Consider the following 19,154-nt stretch of genomic DNA (forward strand, 5'->3'; position numbering starts at 1 on the left):
TGTAGCTGTGGAAAGAGTGAGAGGACATAACATTACACATCATTATGGTTAATTATTATATTATATTATATTATATTATTTTATATATGAATTTAGTGCCATATTTATCAAAAACTTTTAAGAAAGTTTCATTGCTAGCTCCTTAGCTACTTATAGCTACCTTTAAAAAATATCGACTTTTCACTTGGAACACAATGTACCTCATGATGATTGAGATAAATGGATCATTTTTTTATCATCTTTAATTTAAAGCTATCTCTGCTCTTTTTAATATGACATATTTCTGCCTTGAGTGTCTAGACAGTGTTTGTACTGTCTGAGAAAATAACTAGAGTCTACTAGAGTGCACTAGCAGTGATTAGTGTGTGTAAGCATAGTTGCAGTGACAAGTGAAGTATGACTTTATTCGTCAAATATTTAGCTGTTTTAGTTGCCTCTGGTAACTATAAATAAGTCTTTTTTAAAAGCAATAAGTAAAACAAACAAAAAAATAAGCTAAAGTCAACAGCTAACATCATCAAGAAGGATGTAATAAAAGCAATGGATTGTGGGTGTAAGACATATTGATTCTCACCCAGCAAAAGCAGTAAGAGCCACACAGGAGTATGGAGACCAGGAGATAACATACAAAAGGATCACTATGAGTGCTATCTTTGCCATCTTCCATTCATTTTTCATTCGATGCATCTTCTTGATAGAGTCTCTGGGCCCTCCTTCTCCATTGATTTTTCCCACAGCTCTGTTATTCCCATCATACAGACGTGTAAACAAATAGATAGATACAGTACACACAAGAAGAGACAGCATATACATCAGTTTACAAAGCCGAGGTCTTTGTAAAGATCACTATAACACGGCACTAATCTAAAATTGATCTCTTTTTGATAAACAATACACCTGTTCACAGAAAAACTGTCTTTTTCCTCTTTCCAGGACAGAAACATGGTCAAATACACTCATAAATATGGTAAAAGAATGTACCTGTTGGTATCTCGGATGGCCCTGAAGATGAAGAAGTAGCAATACATGATGACAAAGAGGGGGATGAAGAAAACAAAAGTAAAGAGCAGCATTGTGTAGGCACGTACAGAAGGACTGAAAGTCATGTAATCCCATGAACAGGACGTCAGCAGACCTTCAGGGACATATGCACCTGAGAATATAAAATACAAGTTTATTCTGCTGCTGAAATGAGGAGGTACAATTCCCTTTCTGGGTTTGGGGTAACAAATGAGGGACATATACATTATTCAATCTTGAATTTCCTAATTAAATGCCTCTCTTGTCTTCTTAGACAAAATGCCCCTGTTAAGTGAGTGATTGTTAACACTTACTCCATCCAAAGAATGGAGGCAGGCTCCAGCCCATAGAGTACGCCCAAGCAGCAGAGAGTATCAACAGGGCTCGTTTGCGTGACATAACGCCAATAGAGGCCAAAGGACGAGTGATCACAAAGTATCGATCTACTGCAATAATCATGAGTGTGATCATTGAGCAGATACCAAACAGAGCGCCGCAGAATGCATATAACTCACAACCTGTGGAGAGAAAGAAATGAAAAGGAATACTACAAAAAGAAATAGGAATAGTTCACCCAAAAATGAAAATTTACCCTCAGTTTGTTTCTTCATTGGAACAGATTTGAGGAAATGTAACATTACATCACTTGTTCACCAATGGATCCTCTGCAGTGAATGGGTGCCGTCAGAGTCTAAACAGCTGATAACAACATCACAATAATCTACAAGTAATCCAAACGACTGCAGTCAATAATTATTGTCTTGTAAAGTGAAAAACTGCATGTTTGTAAGAAACAAATCCATCAGTAAGGCATTTCACTTTAAACTGTTGCTTCTGGCCAAAATACCAGTTCATAATCCATAACAACATTTCCTCCAATTAAAAAAGTCCATCCCCTGGTTTCCTTTCATATCAAAATCCACTGACATATTTGTTTTAGAACTCTTTTGGACTGTTATTGCTTGTACATGGTGCTTGAGCTGTGCATATTTCTCTCCTGATTTAGACCAGACAACTTATTTTACTGAAGAAAGCAATATTATGGATAGAGGACTCCTATTTTAGCTGATATCAATGGTTTGAAGTTAAAAACATCATAATGATAAACTCATTACAAACATGAGGCTTTTCACTTCACAAAATGTTAATTGATGGACTAGTGGACTAGTCGTGTGGATCATTGTGATGTTTATCAACTGTTTGAACTCTCAATCTGACGGCACCCATTCACTGCAGAAGATTAATTGGTAAACAAGCAATGTAATGTTTCATTTCTCCAAATCTGTTACAGTGAAGAAACAAACTCATCGACTTCTTATATACCCTGTGGGTGCGTACATTTTCAGCACATTTTGATTTTTGGGTGAACTAATCCTTTTATGCATTTCATAACGCACTGAATATATAATCCAGTACTGCATTAATAAAGCAAGTTCTTCACATTGTTTCTTCCATACTGTATGAGTAATAAATCATACTACAGAGTCCCTATAAATCAACCACAAGAACAAGAACAAGACTAGAAAATGCCTCAGATGAAAAAGAACATGTTTTCCTTATCAACATAGAAATACTAGTTAATTTATACAAGCTGCACATGCTGGCAACTGTGGATGTGCAATTATAATAATAATAATGGGATACCTTGTAACCCCGTGAATCAATAATTGCTTTGGAAATGTCACTATTTTACAAAATGGAAAAATGTATAAGTTTAAGAACCTGTCATTGAAAAGCCCATATTTATTGACTAGTAATTTAAACATTGCTGGAAACCTTTGCTCGATTATAGCCCTGATTATGAGAAGACCAGAGAGAACAAGAACAAGGAACAAACTTTTTCCTACTGTTTGAATATTATATATTGTGTAGCTAGGTATATTGTACAATCAGATGATTTTGTACCATTCTGAAGGGTTTTATTTTCGCAATATACACACAATATATATATATATATATATATATATATACAGTGGGTACGGAACATATTCAGACCCCCTTAAATTTTTCACTCTTTGTTATATACCCACTGTGTATATATATATATATAATTGGATATATATTCATATTAATATAAAAAATGAAGCTGTAAATAAATTAAAGATTATTGAAGTACATTACACGAGTAACAAAATACTATTGCAGTTTTTCAATCTCAAAATTTCACATTTATTTCAATGTGTTCTTTGTAATTGTTTGTTAAATTCACTAGAAATTTCTGAGTGAAAATGCACCATTTTTTTTTGTGTACTTGTAAAACTACAATAACACCATGGATAAAATATTGACAACTAAATCATTTTTGTATCACTACCCTTCTAAAGCACAACATGGGTCTAAAATGACCCATATTCATTTCCAATGTTATTTCAATCATGGCTGAGTGTTTCTTTGCTAAATCTTTGAAAGAAATGCATTTTATCATTTATTATTCCAGGTATTCATTAAATATCTTGTTTTTGATTTCCACAAATCATTGTTTATTTTTCTTTACTTTATAAACAAACACAGTTTTTGTATTTCTACATCAACTTTACACACATGGGTCAAAAATGACCCATATCGGAACCTTTGATATTTGCAAATTTTTGGCGAGGAACATATTTACTGCAGAAAACAGTACTATTAGCTAGCTTGTCGTTGACATATTCTATTCTAGCTAGCTAATGTTAGCTAGGTCAACAAAATAAAATGCTATTGGTCACCCTCTATGTCTGTCACTGTTCCTGAAAAGTAACAGTTTTGGACATACAAGGTTTCTGTGTGACAGTGACAGTATATAATAAGTATATACTTGAACAACTGTTTGATGTGCATTCGAAAATATTCTTGTGCTTTTGATTTTCTTTATCCAGAGTGTTAGTGTGGCTGGTCCCAGTCATTCAAGATTAACGGCTGAAATGGTTGTAGAGATTCTGCATAAAGAACAGGAAAATGAAGCAATTTTTAGTCCTGATTCAGAGTCTGAAATATCTGATCCTGATTACCTAGACTATGTGCCACAGGGTCAATCTGGAGTTGTGGGTGTAAATCCAGCTCTCCTAGATGAAGAAGACTCATTTGATGACATTGAAGACTTGTCTGATGAGTCATCTGAAGAGGAAATTCAGACCCAGTCCAACAGATTGAGTAAAAATGGTTCACATCTCATGTAAGCGGAGAACACCTAGGTGGCTCATGGTGCTGTGGTACAATGAGCTGGATGTTACCACCCTCAATGTCTACACCAGGGTGGCCAATGTCGGTCCTGGAGAACCACAGTCCTGCAGAGTGCAGTTCCAACCCTAAATCAAACACACCTAAACAAGCTTTCTAGGTTACTAGAAAGCTAGAGGCAGGTGAGTTTTTAATCAAGGTTGAAGCAAAACTTTACAGGACTGTGGCTCTCCAGGACCGACGCTACACCAACTTCACTGCACAACACCCTGATTACATGGGTGGGGTGACCAATGCAAGGCGACTATTCATCAAAGAGCTGGTCAAAGAGCTTGTCATGCCACATTTGAAGATGCTCTTGGAGGGCACGGCCCACCTTCAAAACCATATTACAGTGGCAATGGGAAGATGTGGGATAAAAAAAAAAAAACTACAGTCACCACATATTGCAAGTGTTAAATGTGTTGGTCTAAATAACTGCTAAAATAATTATTTTAACAAAATGTCTTTATTATTTTGTTTTATCACGCTTGTATAGATGGGTAATTTTTGACCCATGTGTGTAAACTTAATGTAGTAACACAAAACCGAAGAAAAAAATATTAATTTGTGGTCATTGAAAAAATATATTTTGAATATTCATGGATCATGGAATTCACAGAGCAGGGAATATTACATGCTGAAATAAACTGATTTCAAAAGAAAAGAAAAAAGCCCAGCCAAGCATGAAATAACATAGAAAATGAATAGGGGTCATTTTGTTTAGTTTGTAGTTTGTGTAGTTTGCATAGCCTGTGCAGCAAGGGGTTAAGTGCTTAAAAGGTTTGAAATCTAAACAAGACCATCAGCGATCAAGGGATCCTCAGATGACCTGACATTTTCTGTTTTTTATCTGTGGCATTATTCGAAAGCCTAACATTAGAGCATCACATTAATCCCACACATGCTACTGCATGATGAATATGTAATCATGCAATTGTTTTCCTTTCAGGAGAGGTTTTTAGGACTTATATAAAGTAATTGCAATAATATGTTTAAGAGAGCTTGAATGAGAGATTACATCTGTAATATAGCGCCTTTGTAGAGAGCAGTTCAGTCATGAGTCGCTAACTGCAATTCCACACAGGGCCATAACCACAGTACACGGTGGGGACAAGTCCCCCCAATAATTAGAAATGGCCAAATTGCCCCTCCCCAATATTTGAAATTCCTGCACTGCTCTACTGCCCTCCATTTATGCAGCAATCAGTTTGTTGTTAGGATGACAAAAAGGTTTAAAAGATAATTTTTTTTAATTTAGGCTGGTCTGGCTGGTTTAATTTAGCGGTCTAACAGTGCTCATCAATGTCAAAATAAATCAAAGTAGGCGGGGTCTACTGTTCACAGAAGCAGAGCAAGAATTCTAGCACGAAATGTCAGTTTTAACATTGAAAGAGAGTGAGGTAAGATGGAAGTAGGGAAACTTTTAATATTTGACAACTGTTTTACGATAGAAATTTTAAACTATCGACAGTAATATCCAGAGATGCAAACTACTCAACTTTTTTATCCAAATATGGCTGATTTCAATTGAAAATATGAAATATGATTTACGTGATTCATGTAATTCCTAACTGAATGTGATGAGACTAGGCACATTTTGTGTTTTGACATAATAGGCATACAAATAAAAGGGCATGTGTGAATATGTCAAAATATTATTTGCAAATAGTTCAAAATGATTACTTCCCAACTTGAAATAGACCTAGAATTCCTTCACTGTTCTTCAAGACATGGTCATGGTATTGTCTTCTGGGTTTTAGGAGTACAAACTAAACAAATGTAAAATTAACTTTCTACTAACATAGAAAAAGATACTTTTTAATCAATATGAAGTATGAACTACTATTACTGTAAACATGGATTGGAAATACTGGCTATAGCCAGGGATGGACTGGGCGTAAAAAACGGCCCTGGATTTTCTCCCAAATAGGCCCACCACAACTACAAGCAGTCGCTACTATCTCACAATATTACAGCAATCCTATCACATTTATAGCAAATAACATCACAAAACCCATGGTGACCCTGCTGACAAAAACAATAGAGACCATAGATAAACAATAGAGAAATTTGAATGTTTTCCACTACAAATACCATTACAAACATTACAAACCATCAACTTTTAACCATTAAATAATGGTTTCCTGAAGTGTGTTTTGGGACATATTACATTAGGATTTAGTGGTTTTAACAAAAGCCACCAACAGAAGGCGACCAATTACCCGTAGAGACCAACAGGCACCATTACAGTTGCCATTAAAACCAATACAATTTTCATTATAACCAGTAAAACCATTACAAATGATGTGATGGTTTCTTTTTTTCAGCAGGGGATTGAAATAAATGTATTATTGTATGAACTAAAATACCTGAAATCTACATAAAAAGAGCAGAATGCAAAATGTATAATATGACAATGATAACAAACATAAACCTAAAATCTAGAAACCTGAAACAGAATTCTTCAATTTGAGTATTCATATGTCTGTCTGTCTGTGTGTGTGTGTGTGTGTGTGTGTCATGTTAATCAGACTAATCATATTATAGGCTACTTCATTTACTCTATTTTCTAACTCAGTATCTCTGTTGCTGCTGTCTCTTTATGCATGAATGAATGGAATATTCATGTCAGAGAATGCGGAGTAAAAAATAGCAGTGAGCGTTCGGACTAGGGGTGTTCTGGGATTTTACTATAGTGCTATAGGTTACATGCTATATATAGTGAGATTGGTGGACAAAGGTAACCTGATGTAACTGTTCGCTTTTTTTCCCCTTTCTTTTAGCTTCTCCCAACTGCCTTTATCTTAAATTTTTTTGCTTGCCATCATGAGCCCACTCTCCTTCGCGTCAGTTTCGGTTTCTTATAAGCATTAAGCAAAAATAGATTGCATTAGCGCACCCTTTTGTCGGCCGTCCACGTAACTTAATCTGAATTAGCGCACCCTTTTATCGGCCGTCAACGTCACTTAATCTGACACTTTTTCTTTGATGATGAACCAGCCAGGCTGACGGCTGTTCTGGAGAAGATCTGGAGTCCAGATGGTCAGTCCGCCCCGGGCTATAGCATTAAACAGTCATTCAGTTCATCTCAAGTTTTGTCTGATTAGGAATGAAAACCAGGGGTTTGATCAAGCGCCCATGATTATCTGACATCTGGATTACCTTTTTCCCCAAAGATCCATCGCTTGTGCAAACTGGTGGTGAAGAAGATTGGTGTCTGAGTGACACACATTAGAAAGTCAGTGAGAGCCAGATTAATGATGAACATGTTGGCAGGTGTTCTCAGACTCCTACTCCTGAAAACATACGCAAAAGAAATGTTACAATTCAAAAGAAAGAAAGAAGAAGCTTATCTGTGACATGGGCATTTTATGTTGTATTATTTATATATGATAATATTAAACAGAATATATTCTATAAATATAATATTATATACATATAAATCAGGGATTCCCATATATAGGCAGCAGTTTCTGTGCTGCCTTTGCAGTGCAACAATGACTCTAGATGAGCAGATCTAACCTGGATTTCATTGGCCATCACACAGACTACATATATCTGGACTCACTTGCAGAAGGCATACATGACCAAGAAGTTTCCCACCATGCCGGTGATGCCCACTGCCAGAATGACAGAGCCGATGGTGTAGTGAGCGTGGTCTGGAACATCCACTGTGGGGAAAGGATGTCGAACATCCTGCACCATTGCCACCTGTGCGCAGGACAGAAAAAAAAAGAACGCCAGGAGATGATTTCAGATGAGCACAATGTGCATTTTCACAGTACAGGATATTTATTGAATCTTAATAATTGAGCTTTGCATTACTTATAAAGTTATAAATGTCTTAATTTTCCAAGCTACCATTCATTTCAAATCCTGTACTGTAGTTCCTGAAATCTCTATAATGCCGGTTTAATACCTCAGTAGCCAGCTGAGATGGAATTAAGCAGACATATGTACTGTTTTTGAAGTGGATTGTGCTGTTTCATTCAATTACATTGGTTTGTGGAACAGAGAACACATAAAAGCTTTTAGAATGGCAAGTGGGCCAGCTTTTGGTTTTTGCCCTTGTGTCAGACTCAGTTCTTAAGAGGCAATTAGTTCATCAAACACTGCCGTTCAATTCACCAGTGTCAACATCTTAGTCGGCCACTTTTAGCAATTTATCCATTTATACTTCTATCCATCCCTGAGTCACTCTATTGACTTGATTGGCTAAAGCCTGACAGAGCAAAACAATAGAATTGACACTATAGGTCACTTTCATAGTTAGAGCATATAATGGGTGAGTAATGCAGACTAACAAATCAGAGTAGCAATCATTCACATTTCTTATAAATAAAACACTCTTGTTGAAAAAAGTTTATTGAAGAAGATGATGTGAAGATGGTATCAATAGTGGATGTTGTAAGACTGCTCAGTTTGACAATCACGAATACAAACTGAGAGGACATTTCCGAACTAATGAGTTTATAATCTGCCATAGATCAGTGGCGGATTAATGGAATACGTATAGCAGCAGGAAAATTAATGGGTCATTAAAGAAGTCTATTCTCTGATTGAAGTAGGCCGTTCCTGATTTAATACATTTTGCACCTGATGATTATGTTCTCCAGCACCTTGTGCTTTACTGTAAAAACATCTGGCCATCTGTACAAAGATCGATGATCAATGTCACAAATGTGCTTATAAGATTAGACCTTGAAATAGTACAGAATCTCTCACAATCTTAAAACTTTCTGTTTTATTCAAGTTTAAAATGGATTTTGAATCACAGATTTATGAATCCCATTATCTTCCCTACAACCAGCTGCGAATAAAACTAAACTCCAAACAAAAAGAGGTGTGCAATCCTTGATAAGATAATAGAGATCTTTTTGGACACAAATAACAGATGGCTCTATCAGATGGCTCTTGTTTTGGGTCCCCTGAACAGCATATTGAGTCAATATCTGTAGAAATTGTCTTCCGAATTTGCTTTTTAGACAATGCTCTATAATTAATTTGCTGTTCAGTTCCACTGCAATTACCCTGTATTTACTTTTGGCCAATCCCAAACATTGTTCTAAACATTATTCTAAATTGATTTCCTTTGTCATGAGATCCTCTGATTGATAGGTCTTTATAGGTACGTAGCACATTATTATGCATGTGGTTGCAGTTCCCCAAAACAAACCATAACATTTAATTTCTGTTGCAATGAATGATTAAAATTGCTCCCAATTTTTTCACACCTTGCTTAACTGAATTGTGAGTCAGCAAGTCACTATGCCTGTCCTATCCACCCAGATACTTTGTATACAGGCAAGTCATGTGAGCATAAATGCATTTTGGTGCCTCTCATTTACATGGCTTTTTCTTTACACACTGAGAGGTTTGCAGAAAGTATGGTTTGTGGCACAGATACTCTCCTTCTACTATGTGATAATTCATACCTAAGCAGGTTTTATTCCAGGAACTCAGCACTGAGACTGAAAGTTTAAAAAAAGCCTCACTGTTACCTTGCCTTTTCCATTATGCTAAGGAAACTCAGAGTGAACTGGAAACATTTATTAAAGAAATTAATACTATTATCCAGCAAGCATTTCAAATAAACGCTGAACTTTTCAACAACAAAAAAAAAAATCTTCGGTATCATGGTTTCCACAAAAATGTTAAGCAGCACAACACTGACAGCAATAAACATTTCTTGAGCACCAAATCAGCATACTAGGTTTCATATTATGATTTCTGATGGATCATGTGACACTGAAGACTGCTGAACTAGCTGCTGAAAATTCAGTTTTGCATCACAGGAATAAATTAAAATATATTGAAATAGAAAAGAGTTGTTTTAAATTATAATAATATTTCACTATATTAAATTTTTTACAGTATTTTTCATCAAATTAATACAGCCTTGGTGAACATAAGAGACTTCCTTAAAAAAATAAAAATAAAAAAAAAAATAATCTTACCGACCTCAAACCTTTGAAAAGTAATACATGAAATGACCCCAAAAACTAATTTAAACAGACATGGAATTTTTAGCCACAATGACACTCTTACACAAACGTCCAGAAAGTAGACACTGGAAGGCACAGTATCCAAATTACCTTGATTGTCATTTCACCTAATCTAGAGAGACAGAGCTGATATTTGGTTTAATCCTCATATGTCAGTGCTGTTACAGTGCTTGTCTGTTAGGTCTATCGAAGAGGGATTTGGATGAGAGCGTGTTCTGCTACTTGGAGGGATGATTCTGTGGCACAAATAGATGAGAGGTGCTCTTAAAATGTCACTATCACTTAGACATCCAGTGAACAATATAAAGAGACAAGGAGAGACAGAGAGAAAGACAGAAATTGATAAAGAAGAGAAAATGACATTTCACCACATTGCAAGGAGCTTATTTGTGCCATTAGCTAATCATATCAGAGAGAGAACAATGTCATGGCGCTTTATTTTTGGGCTGCAGTTGTTTAGTATAACACCAATGCACAACAAAGATCTTGAATTAGAAATCTAAAAAAAAAATCCAAATCATTTAAACATAATTACAAATTCTTATACTGTACTGTGGATATGTTTGCATTATTTAAAAGCTTTTATAAATAACAAAAAATGAACCTGACGAGACTGAGAGCAACAGATTGTGTTGAATGAACTTGTTTGTCTGTGCCGTCCAACTTATTATTATAGCTTGCAGCTAGAAGAAATGTCTGAATAGGGGCAAAGCACACACAATCAATTCCAATCAGCTGACAGTTTACTGATCGGCAAGGAACGTCTCTGGAAAACACGGGCTCAAACTTCTCAAGCAGAAATCATGATAAAGGACGGCTGATCCACTGCTTTAAAAAAAAAGAGTCTTTCTGGGGAGATTATCTACTCTTTCTGTCCAACAAATAGGGGTGTTTTCCTGAAAGAACTTTCTTGAGGGAAAGTGAACTTGAATTCAAACTAAAGTTTTCAATCTGCACAGATTCCTTTTGATTGATGTCGACAGCATTACTAAAAACACTGGATACGAGATGATTTAAATCTATGCACGCTTTAACTGATACCACTGACCCATTTTTCTTGGCTTCCCACTGGCAGTTCTTACCATAGTGAATCATTATTTAACCCTCTGATGCGTCTTTGCTAGAGTGGATGGATTTTTAAAAGCCAATTTTAGCCATTTGTATTAGTTTATAACCATTGAATCATTCCATTTAATAATACAGTAATTTATTCATTTTTATTATATTAATTATTATTTTACATATTTTTCTTGCTCTTGTAATGCTTTGTTGTTGTTTAATATTATCATTGTGTGGTGTTCAAGAGCAAGAGACAAGAGAATGTCTCCATTTCAAGGTGTTAATTTCACAAGATGTTGTGAAATAGTAATTTTCCATTTCTTTTGGTTTGGTATAATAACACTTGTTGAATTTGTACTGGTCAGACAAAGTACAGGATGAAATCCAGAAGTAGGGATGACATTCAGACAAAGTCCAAGCATTGAAACCCAGGCAATTATTCAATACACTCACAATATTCAATAACCATCACTTCATCTCCCACATTCTGCTCTCCCTTGGTTTTCTCTGTCAACCTCTCAGGCTGATAGAAGACTTTCAGTAATACAGTTTTGTTAACTGATTTTGCGAATCAGACAAGACTTGCTATTTACTGGTTTGGGGTACAAAACTCTGCTGATAATTTAGGATACCAAACAAAACAAATGTTTTATGACGGGCTCTGGGAAGGAGACTAGATCTAATATCTAATATTCCTGGCATGGAATTCCAGTGTAATAATCAATTGCAATGGACAAATGTGCAACTTTTTCAAAATACATCACAAACCAGATTGAGAAATATTATATTCTTGTTTTGAAGTAAAAACAAACATTAAGATCTTTTTTTTCCCTTTATAATTGAAAAAAAAAAAACTGAATGCAGCAGAGGGTTAAATAATTTTTCTAACAATTTGATTGCAAAGATTTCAGTTGAATGGCTCAGGGTGTACCTGATGTGACATGTACTTGAAAGAAAATTGTCTGAAATCGTACGCACTACATCTTTCATATTGTTGAATATCTTTGTCAAGAGGCAGACTGTGTGGTTTAGGCTGGTTCAGGATAATGCTAGCAACATCAAGGTCATGGGTTTGATTCCTTAGGAACTCGTGTACTGATAAAATATGTACCTTCCACTAGAAGTTGCTTAGGATAAAAGCATTTACAAGATGCATAAATATAAATAAAAAATGTTATGTACAGTAGTGGTGGTACTAAAAGATCGACCATATGTTGTTGAAAAGGGATTCCACAATGAACTTTTCTCTGTCTTCACTTTGGAGTCCAATGACCATTGAGAATCCAATTAATGGTTCATTTTAAAAACAAACCACTTGCCAATCAATCATTAATGTGGCTTTCAATATGGTACACTTTAAAGTGAATCTCTTGTACGGTGTGAGATTTCCACACTCGCTCTGTCTCTAAGAGAGATGTTTGATCTTACATGTCCCTTCAAGGCATGTCACTATAGCTTAACACAATCAGACAGGAAACATCAGGACACAGTAAGACCACCCCCAATGTGCATTATTAATTCAGATGTTAAGAAGAATACTAATGTTTAAAAACCTTGAAGGACACTGGAGCTTGAATAGATTCATATGTTGTTCTGTTTCAATCTCTCTCCCTCTTATTGTCACCGTCTTTGTCATCTATTGTCTCTCTGATGTATAAAACATACATAGATATGCCAAAAGTATGTGAACATCCAACCACAATAGCTAGTGTTTGAACATTTAATGTGAAAACATTAAACTTTCACTGGATTACAATGTTGGGCCAACGAAGGTATTCTGCCTTTCATTTAAATGACAAAAGGCATCTTTAAACACCTGAGTTAAGGCTGGTCTGTTCTTGCTCATAATTCAGTGTAAAGACACGATGGCGGATAAAAACCAGACTAAATTATGCCTTCTCTGACCCACTTCAGCCCCATTATCAAAGTATATAGTTGTAATCGCTGTGTAAATGCATTTATGCCACCATTGAGCAGCATCAACCAGTGGAAAGACAGCTAAATGACACTTCAGAAGCACTTCTCTGTCATCTTTGTAGACTAAAATTTGCACAAAAAAAATTGGCTGATTCCACCTGTTGTCTTTGAGACCACGGGCATCTCTCAGAATTTTACCCCATGCAGGCCCCTGGAATGGCGAATTTATGCAACCAAATATAAAAGGCTAATTGTCATTCAGTGTCATCACAAAAGCTTTTGCGTTTGACTCAAGCAGATGGTCAAATATTAGCTCAAGGCAAACGGTGAAAGCCTCACTGACAATTACAAATGTCTAAGGCATAGTTTTAAACATCCTATTCTCTGCAGACCCTGTACAACCATGACCTTTCACCTTCCCTTTCAAACTCCTTCCCTTTCAAATTGTCCACAGCAGCAGGTTTGACAACACACAATGACACAAGATACAGATAGGAAGTCAATTCTATACATTGTGCTCCATAGTCGGGTGAAAATAACGGTAACACTTTACAATAAGGTTCCAATAATTAATGTTAGTTAATGTATCAACTAACACGAATAAACAATGAACAATACATTCATACAGTATTTATTAATATTTGTTCATCTTTGTTAATGAAAATACAGTCGTTTATTGTTAGTTCATGTTAATTCACAGAGCATTAACTGTTAACAAGCACAACTTTTGATTTTAATAATGCATTAGTAGATGCTGAAATTAACATGAACTAAGATTAATAAATTCTGTAGAAGTATTGTTCATTCTTAATTCATGTTAACTAAAGTAGTTAACTAATTTTAACTAATGAACCTTATTGTAAAGTGTTACCAAAATAACAAGTTAGATCTGCAATGACTGCTGCTGATACGTGCAAAAAAAACATGGATTGAAAAATATCAAATTAGGCCAATGGAAGACATAGAGGTTAAGCTTTATATTCGCATCACATCAGAATATGAATGCAAGCTCTGTATTGTAGCTATGACATTAACAAATAAAGTCTTGATTCATCAGAGGAACAAGGCCCCCCTCTGTATGAAGAATGCCATAACACTCGATCATATGACATAATGCATACTCTTAAATTTGTCTGGACCACTATTGATTTATGAAGTAAGTAAGTAAATAAATCAATAAATAATTTGTTAAACTAGAGATGAAAAATGACTGTGAGCAATAAAGCATTAGCAAATTTTTATTTTTCCTGGATAGCATTATGCTTTAGTAAAATTTGGGTTTAAAACTCTCACATGGGACAAAGCTCTGTTTTAGGACCTCACATCATTCTCATGCTATTTCCATATTTTCATCTCATGAAATGATACAATGCAAATAATGCTCTAATGCACTATAAATTATGCATGCATACATTACAGAATTATTTATTTTTTTGCTTTGCCCTCTGAATTCATTTTCTTATATGTTCGATTTTAATCGCCAAACAGGAAATATCCAGGAATAGCTTACTTCTCTAAGCAATTAATCCCATGTGCTTGATTCTCTCATGATGCGATCTGATCCCATAGGACTGCCTACTTTCCAAACTGACATTTGTGTGTATGTGTCTGATTCTTACTCAGTCTGTTAAATTGTGCTCATTTGCTGAGTAATTCCACTTGTAGGGTTGTAACACCTCTGGTGGAGTGTGTGGGTGCTAGTGAGCCGCTCTAGTGTGCAGTGTGCAGCAATTCAGCTGCGTACTATCACAAAGACACATTACAGAACAGACTTTAGTTTAGAGACTTGATCCAAATATGTCTGCATTTTATCATGAGAAATTAAGACCACTTCAATTATTCCTAAAAACCAGACTGTCTAACATTTTGCATTTCTAAAAACAAATGAATACAGTTACATGAGGGAATTACAGGGGGGAAAAGAGATGAGAAAAAAAGAAAAAATTATATTTAGTTTACTTTTGACTATACTAACTTTATTTAATATAGGCTAATCATATAGAAATACCTTTGGAGAGTAAGCAATAATTCCAGCTCTGAACATAAATGAACAGAATAGATACAATGCTACGTATTATACTTACAACTTGACTGCATGCTCCAGTAAATATTAAGTGACAAGTACCTGCAATACTTTTATTTCAGATATTGCAGCAGCTGAAAATGTGCTACCATAAAAATATTAATATATATACAGCAAGGATGTGTAACAGGGGTCTGTGGAAAATACTTTTTCCATGAAATAACATCCTTTTAAACATCATTTAATGCAATTTTAGGTAATGAAAATTTCATTATTGGGGTTCACAGGTTAATCCATTGTTTAAACCTTTTTAAAATACTACTTACAGTCCCAATCACATCTTTTGACACGGGCAGTCGCTGCATTTCAATGGTTGGCTAAACGTATGATTGTGAATGGATGAACATCGAACACTCCCAGAGGCCTTAACAATAGGCGTGATTGACTAGCTAATATATTTGATAGGCAAATCCTTTCGTATCCATGTGGAGAGACAGAAACTGAATATTTGTCAGCAGTTTGACCAGCAATGCGAGGTTCCTCTCGCGCAGCCTAATTATTTGGCGCCCTTGGCACAGTTAACTAACCGTCAACTATCCGACAGACATTTTAAACACAAAATCTGTTAACAAAATGTTTGTAATTAAGACGAGCAAATGAACAAATAATGTTCATGTTTTGTCGAGGTACACTCCGATGCCGAAACGGAAATCGCTCGATCAGCATAGCTGTTGCTATGGTTACCTCCTCTGAAGAACGCAACCTATGTTTGTAACTTTTGTGGTTACTGAAACATACTAAAGATATTTTAAACAAAATGCACATATGTAAAATAGTTACTTATACTTTTGACTTCCTTTTGGTGGAGTCAAACCCTCATAACTGGCACCCTTGCACCTGAAACGCTGAGATGGAACGGATAAGCTTCCCTAAACGTTCCTCCGTTCCGCTCTTTGCGCAAGCTTTTAAAAAATCTCGTTTTTAATGTGTGTTCATAATATATACATGTAGTCCTTTTATTTGGATACACAGAAAACGAATTTCAAGATGAGCTCGGTTGCTTTTTGATGGATTCTTCATAATATACACATGACTTAAAGTACGACACACATTATGACAGACATTCAGAATCAGCACCCTACTACTAAACACATGGCTCAACTACAAACTCCATCATCTTACCGTAGTGGCTTGCGCCGGCAGCTCCATCAGCGTATGCGCGCTCACTTCGCTGTAATTCCACGGGGCGAAAGTGTCCGCAGTCACCACGGTGCTGTTAGGGACTTGAGTGGGGATTCCCATGCTGACCGAGCGCGAAGCGTTCATCGCAGAAGAGTTTGCTTAAACCTGAGAAACAGCATTAGTAAATAAGAAGGTGTTGGATGTCTTCCTCTGCCTCTCTCTGTCTGCAACCTAGAGGTGAGCTGTCAACTGCGCCCAACATGTGTGTGTAATGAGTTTGTCAATGCCAGCATGTGCCTGTTCCAATGTATAAGGAGGGATGCTCAGTTAAGCAAACTCAATCCCACATACAGCCCAACAGCCATGTGCCAAGCCCTTCATAATCACACTAAGTGTAAGCCTTACATGTGCCTGTTTGCCCAGGACGTTCACATCAATATCCTACATGTAAAGAAACTGCACATGCTCAGTCTTCAGTACTTCCCTGCTCTCTCTCTCTCTCTGTCTTTCTCAAACCACCCATCCTGTTCAGATTTGGAAGCAGCTTTAATTAACAGCCAGTCAGCAGCACACACTTATAAAATGCTGATTAAGTGTGTGAACCACAGAGCTGACAGCTGAAATGTCATGAAGAACAACAGCTTATAGCATTTACACAAACATACATGAAATACAATCATTTTTCTACAGTACAAATTAAAATTGTTATAAATGTTATTACATATTATATTATGTGTAGGTACATGACCATCTGAACTGTTTTTAAAAATGTATATTTATACAAGGATATATTATATTTTGTATACGTACGTTACCATTTTTACCAATTTATTGCATTTTAATGGGTAGTAATTTGGGTATTTTGAACACTGGAGGTATTTTGAGAGAAAGTACATTAATATGGGTCATGAATCACTAACAAAGAGCAGCTTTGTTATTCAAGGAGAGAGAAAAATAAAATAAAGATTTATGGAGTTATCGTTGTCTTGATTGCAAATGATTGCAAAGATACTATTTCAACTGAACTGAGCTGGATGATGACATCACTGAATTCAATGATGAACTGTCTTTAACTGAAAAATGAGTGTTTACTATTGTCATTTTGCATTATTGACACACTATTTTCCTAATTAATGCTGTTCAGTTGCTTTGACACAATCTGTATTGTTAAAAGCGCTATATAAATAAAGGTGACTTGACTTGACTTGACTCATGGAGTTATTTAGTGTAAAATCTACTGTTATACAAGCTTTGTGCATAAGGTGCTCGTCACTGCTTCCTCAGGACTTATCCTCTTACCCTGCTCCTGCTGTTTTACAGGCTTTCCAGTGTCATGAGACACATTTCCCAATACATGGACAAATCCAAGTAAACCTAGTTGGAATGCATTGAGTTTGAAAATGATTCTGGAGTGCCATGGCGAGGTAATACGTCCTCATTTCACTGGGAGGAATGCTAGTGTGTTTTTATTTTCATTAGGAGAGAATAGAAGGAAGAGAAAGAAGCAATTATGGTAAAGATTTCAGGTGATGTAACTCTCACCCCCAAACTGTGACCTCTGATTCTTGGAATATTGAGGACAATCAACCTGGAACATTTAGTTACAAACATGTCTAAAGCCTGGCCTTGACTCCAGTGGTGGGGCTAATCACTTTCATTTCTTTCACTGTTATCTGTTTTTCATCAAAAGGAATATTTTGTGAGATATATCTGGTTTGAGAAACTAGGGCACCAAAGAGCAAAGATGAAGACCGCCAAGTCATAAGATTGTCAACAATCACATGTAGACTCGCTAAATATGAGAAACAATGTTTGTTTTATTTTCTGGACTTTCCAGCATTGAAGTGGGGGTTGGTTAAAGTGATAGTTCACCCAGAAATGAAAACTGGTTGATCATTTACTTTATTTCTTGTCTGGAACACAGAAAAAAGACAGTTTTAATAGTGTGCTGGTTATGCATTTCCGTGCAATTCTAATGAATTAGGATTTTTAAGCTTCAAAAAAGATGTGAAAGCACCATAAAATAATCACAAATGTAGTCCATACAACTCATGCACTAATAATTTGAGTCATCTGAAGTCATAATAGACTGATTGATTGATATTCTTCCCCACCAGCGAAATGTAAACTGCTGAGACCCGATTATTGAGTCAGTGAGTCATTAAATGAATCATTCAAACCAGTTTTGTGAATCAATTAATTGAAAAAATATCTGACTTAAAAGAATGATTCATTAATTAAATGACCATTGCTACTTCTCTTATTAATATGAGTTAGGGCTGATTTTCAGAGAACAACATCTTAAATCACAGTCTATTCCTCACACAACAGAATTTATACAGATATGGACCATTTTCAATTATATTTTTATGGTGCTTTTGTGGTATTTTGAAGCTTAAGAGCGCCAGTGCCCTTTCATTGTAATTGCATGGTAAAAACACACACACACACACACGCATGTTGTGTTTCCATGTTTTATGGGGACATTCCATAGGCGTAATGGCTTTTATACTGTACAAACTGTATGTGCTAAATCCTCTATTGCTTTTGACATTTGGTGTATAAAAACTCACAGGAGATTACCACAGGAAAATGTCACCAAGTCATAAATTGTTATGCTTTAAGTCAGCAAAGACTATGACAACTACATGCAGTTTATAAGACTGATCAATGTGGAAGTCAACGGAGTTATGTTTTGATATCATAAAACATCTTTTAACAGCAATGGCAAAAAAAAAAAAAAAAAAAAT

General features: G+C 35.8%; 1 protein-coding gene across 1 annotated transcript in view; it reads right to left on the reverse strand.

Moving 5' to 3' along the window:
* Positions 1-555: 555 nt before the first annotated feature.
* Positions 556-19,154, reverse strand: part of LOC107700131 (inactive ubiquitin carboxyl-terminal hydrolase 54-like) — a 72,485-nt gene continuing 53,886 nt past the window's right edge. Inside the window, exons 15-19 of the mRNA XM_016501667.1 lie at positions 7,787-7,929; positions 7,381-7,514; positions 1,335-1,538; positions 982-1,153; positions 556-739 (exon numbers count right to left, since the gene is read on the reverse strand). Of these exons, the coding sequence (XP_016357153.1) occupies positions 571-739; positions 982-1,153; positions 1,335-1,538; positions 7,381-7,514; positions 7,787-7,929 (822 nt within the window). The 3' untranslated portion in view covers positions 556-570. The remainder of the gene's footprint in view (positions 740-981; positions 1,154-1,334; positions 1,539-7,380; positions 7,515-7,786; positions 7,930-19,154) is intronic.

This window comes from Sinocyclocheilus anshuiensis, unplaced genomic scaffold, assembly GCF_001515605.1.
Source record: "Sinocyclocheilus anshuiensis isolate Anshui unplaced genomic scaffold, SAMN03320099.WGS_v1.1 scaffold1135, whole genome shotgun sequence".
In the NCBI taxonomy this organism is placed as follows: Eukaryota; Metazoa; Chordata; class Actinopteri; order Cypriniformes; family Cyprinidae; genus Sinocyclocheilus; species Sinocyclocheilus anshuiensis.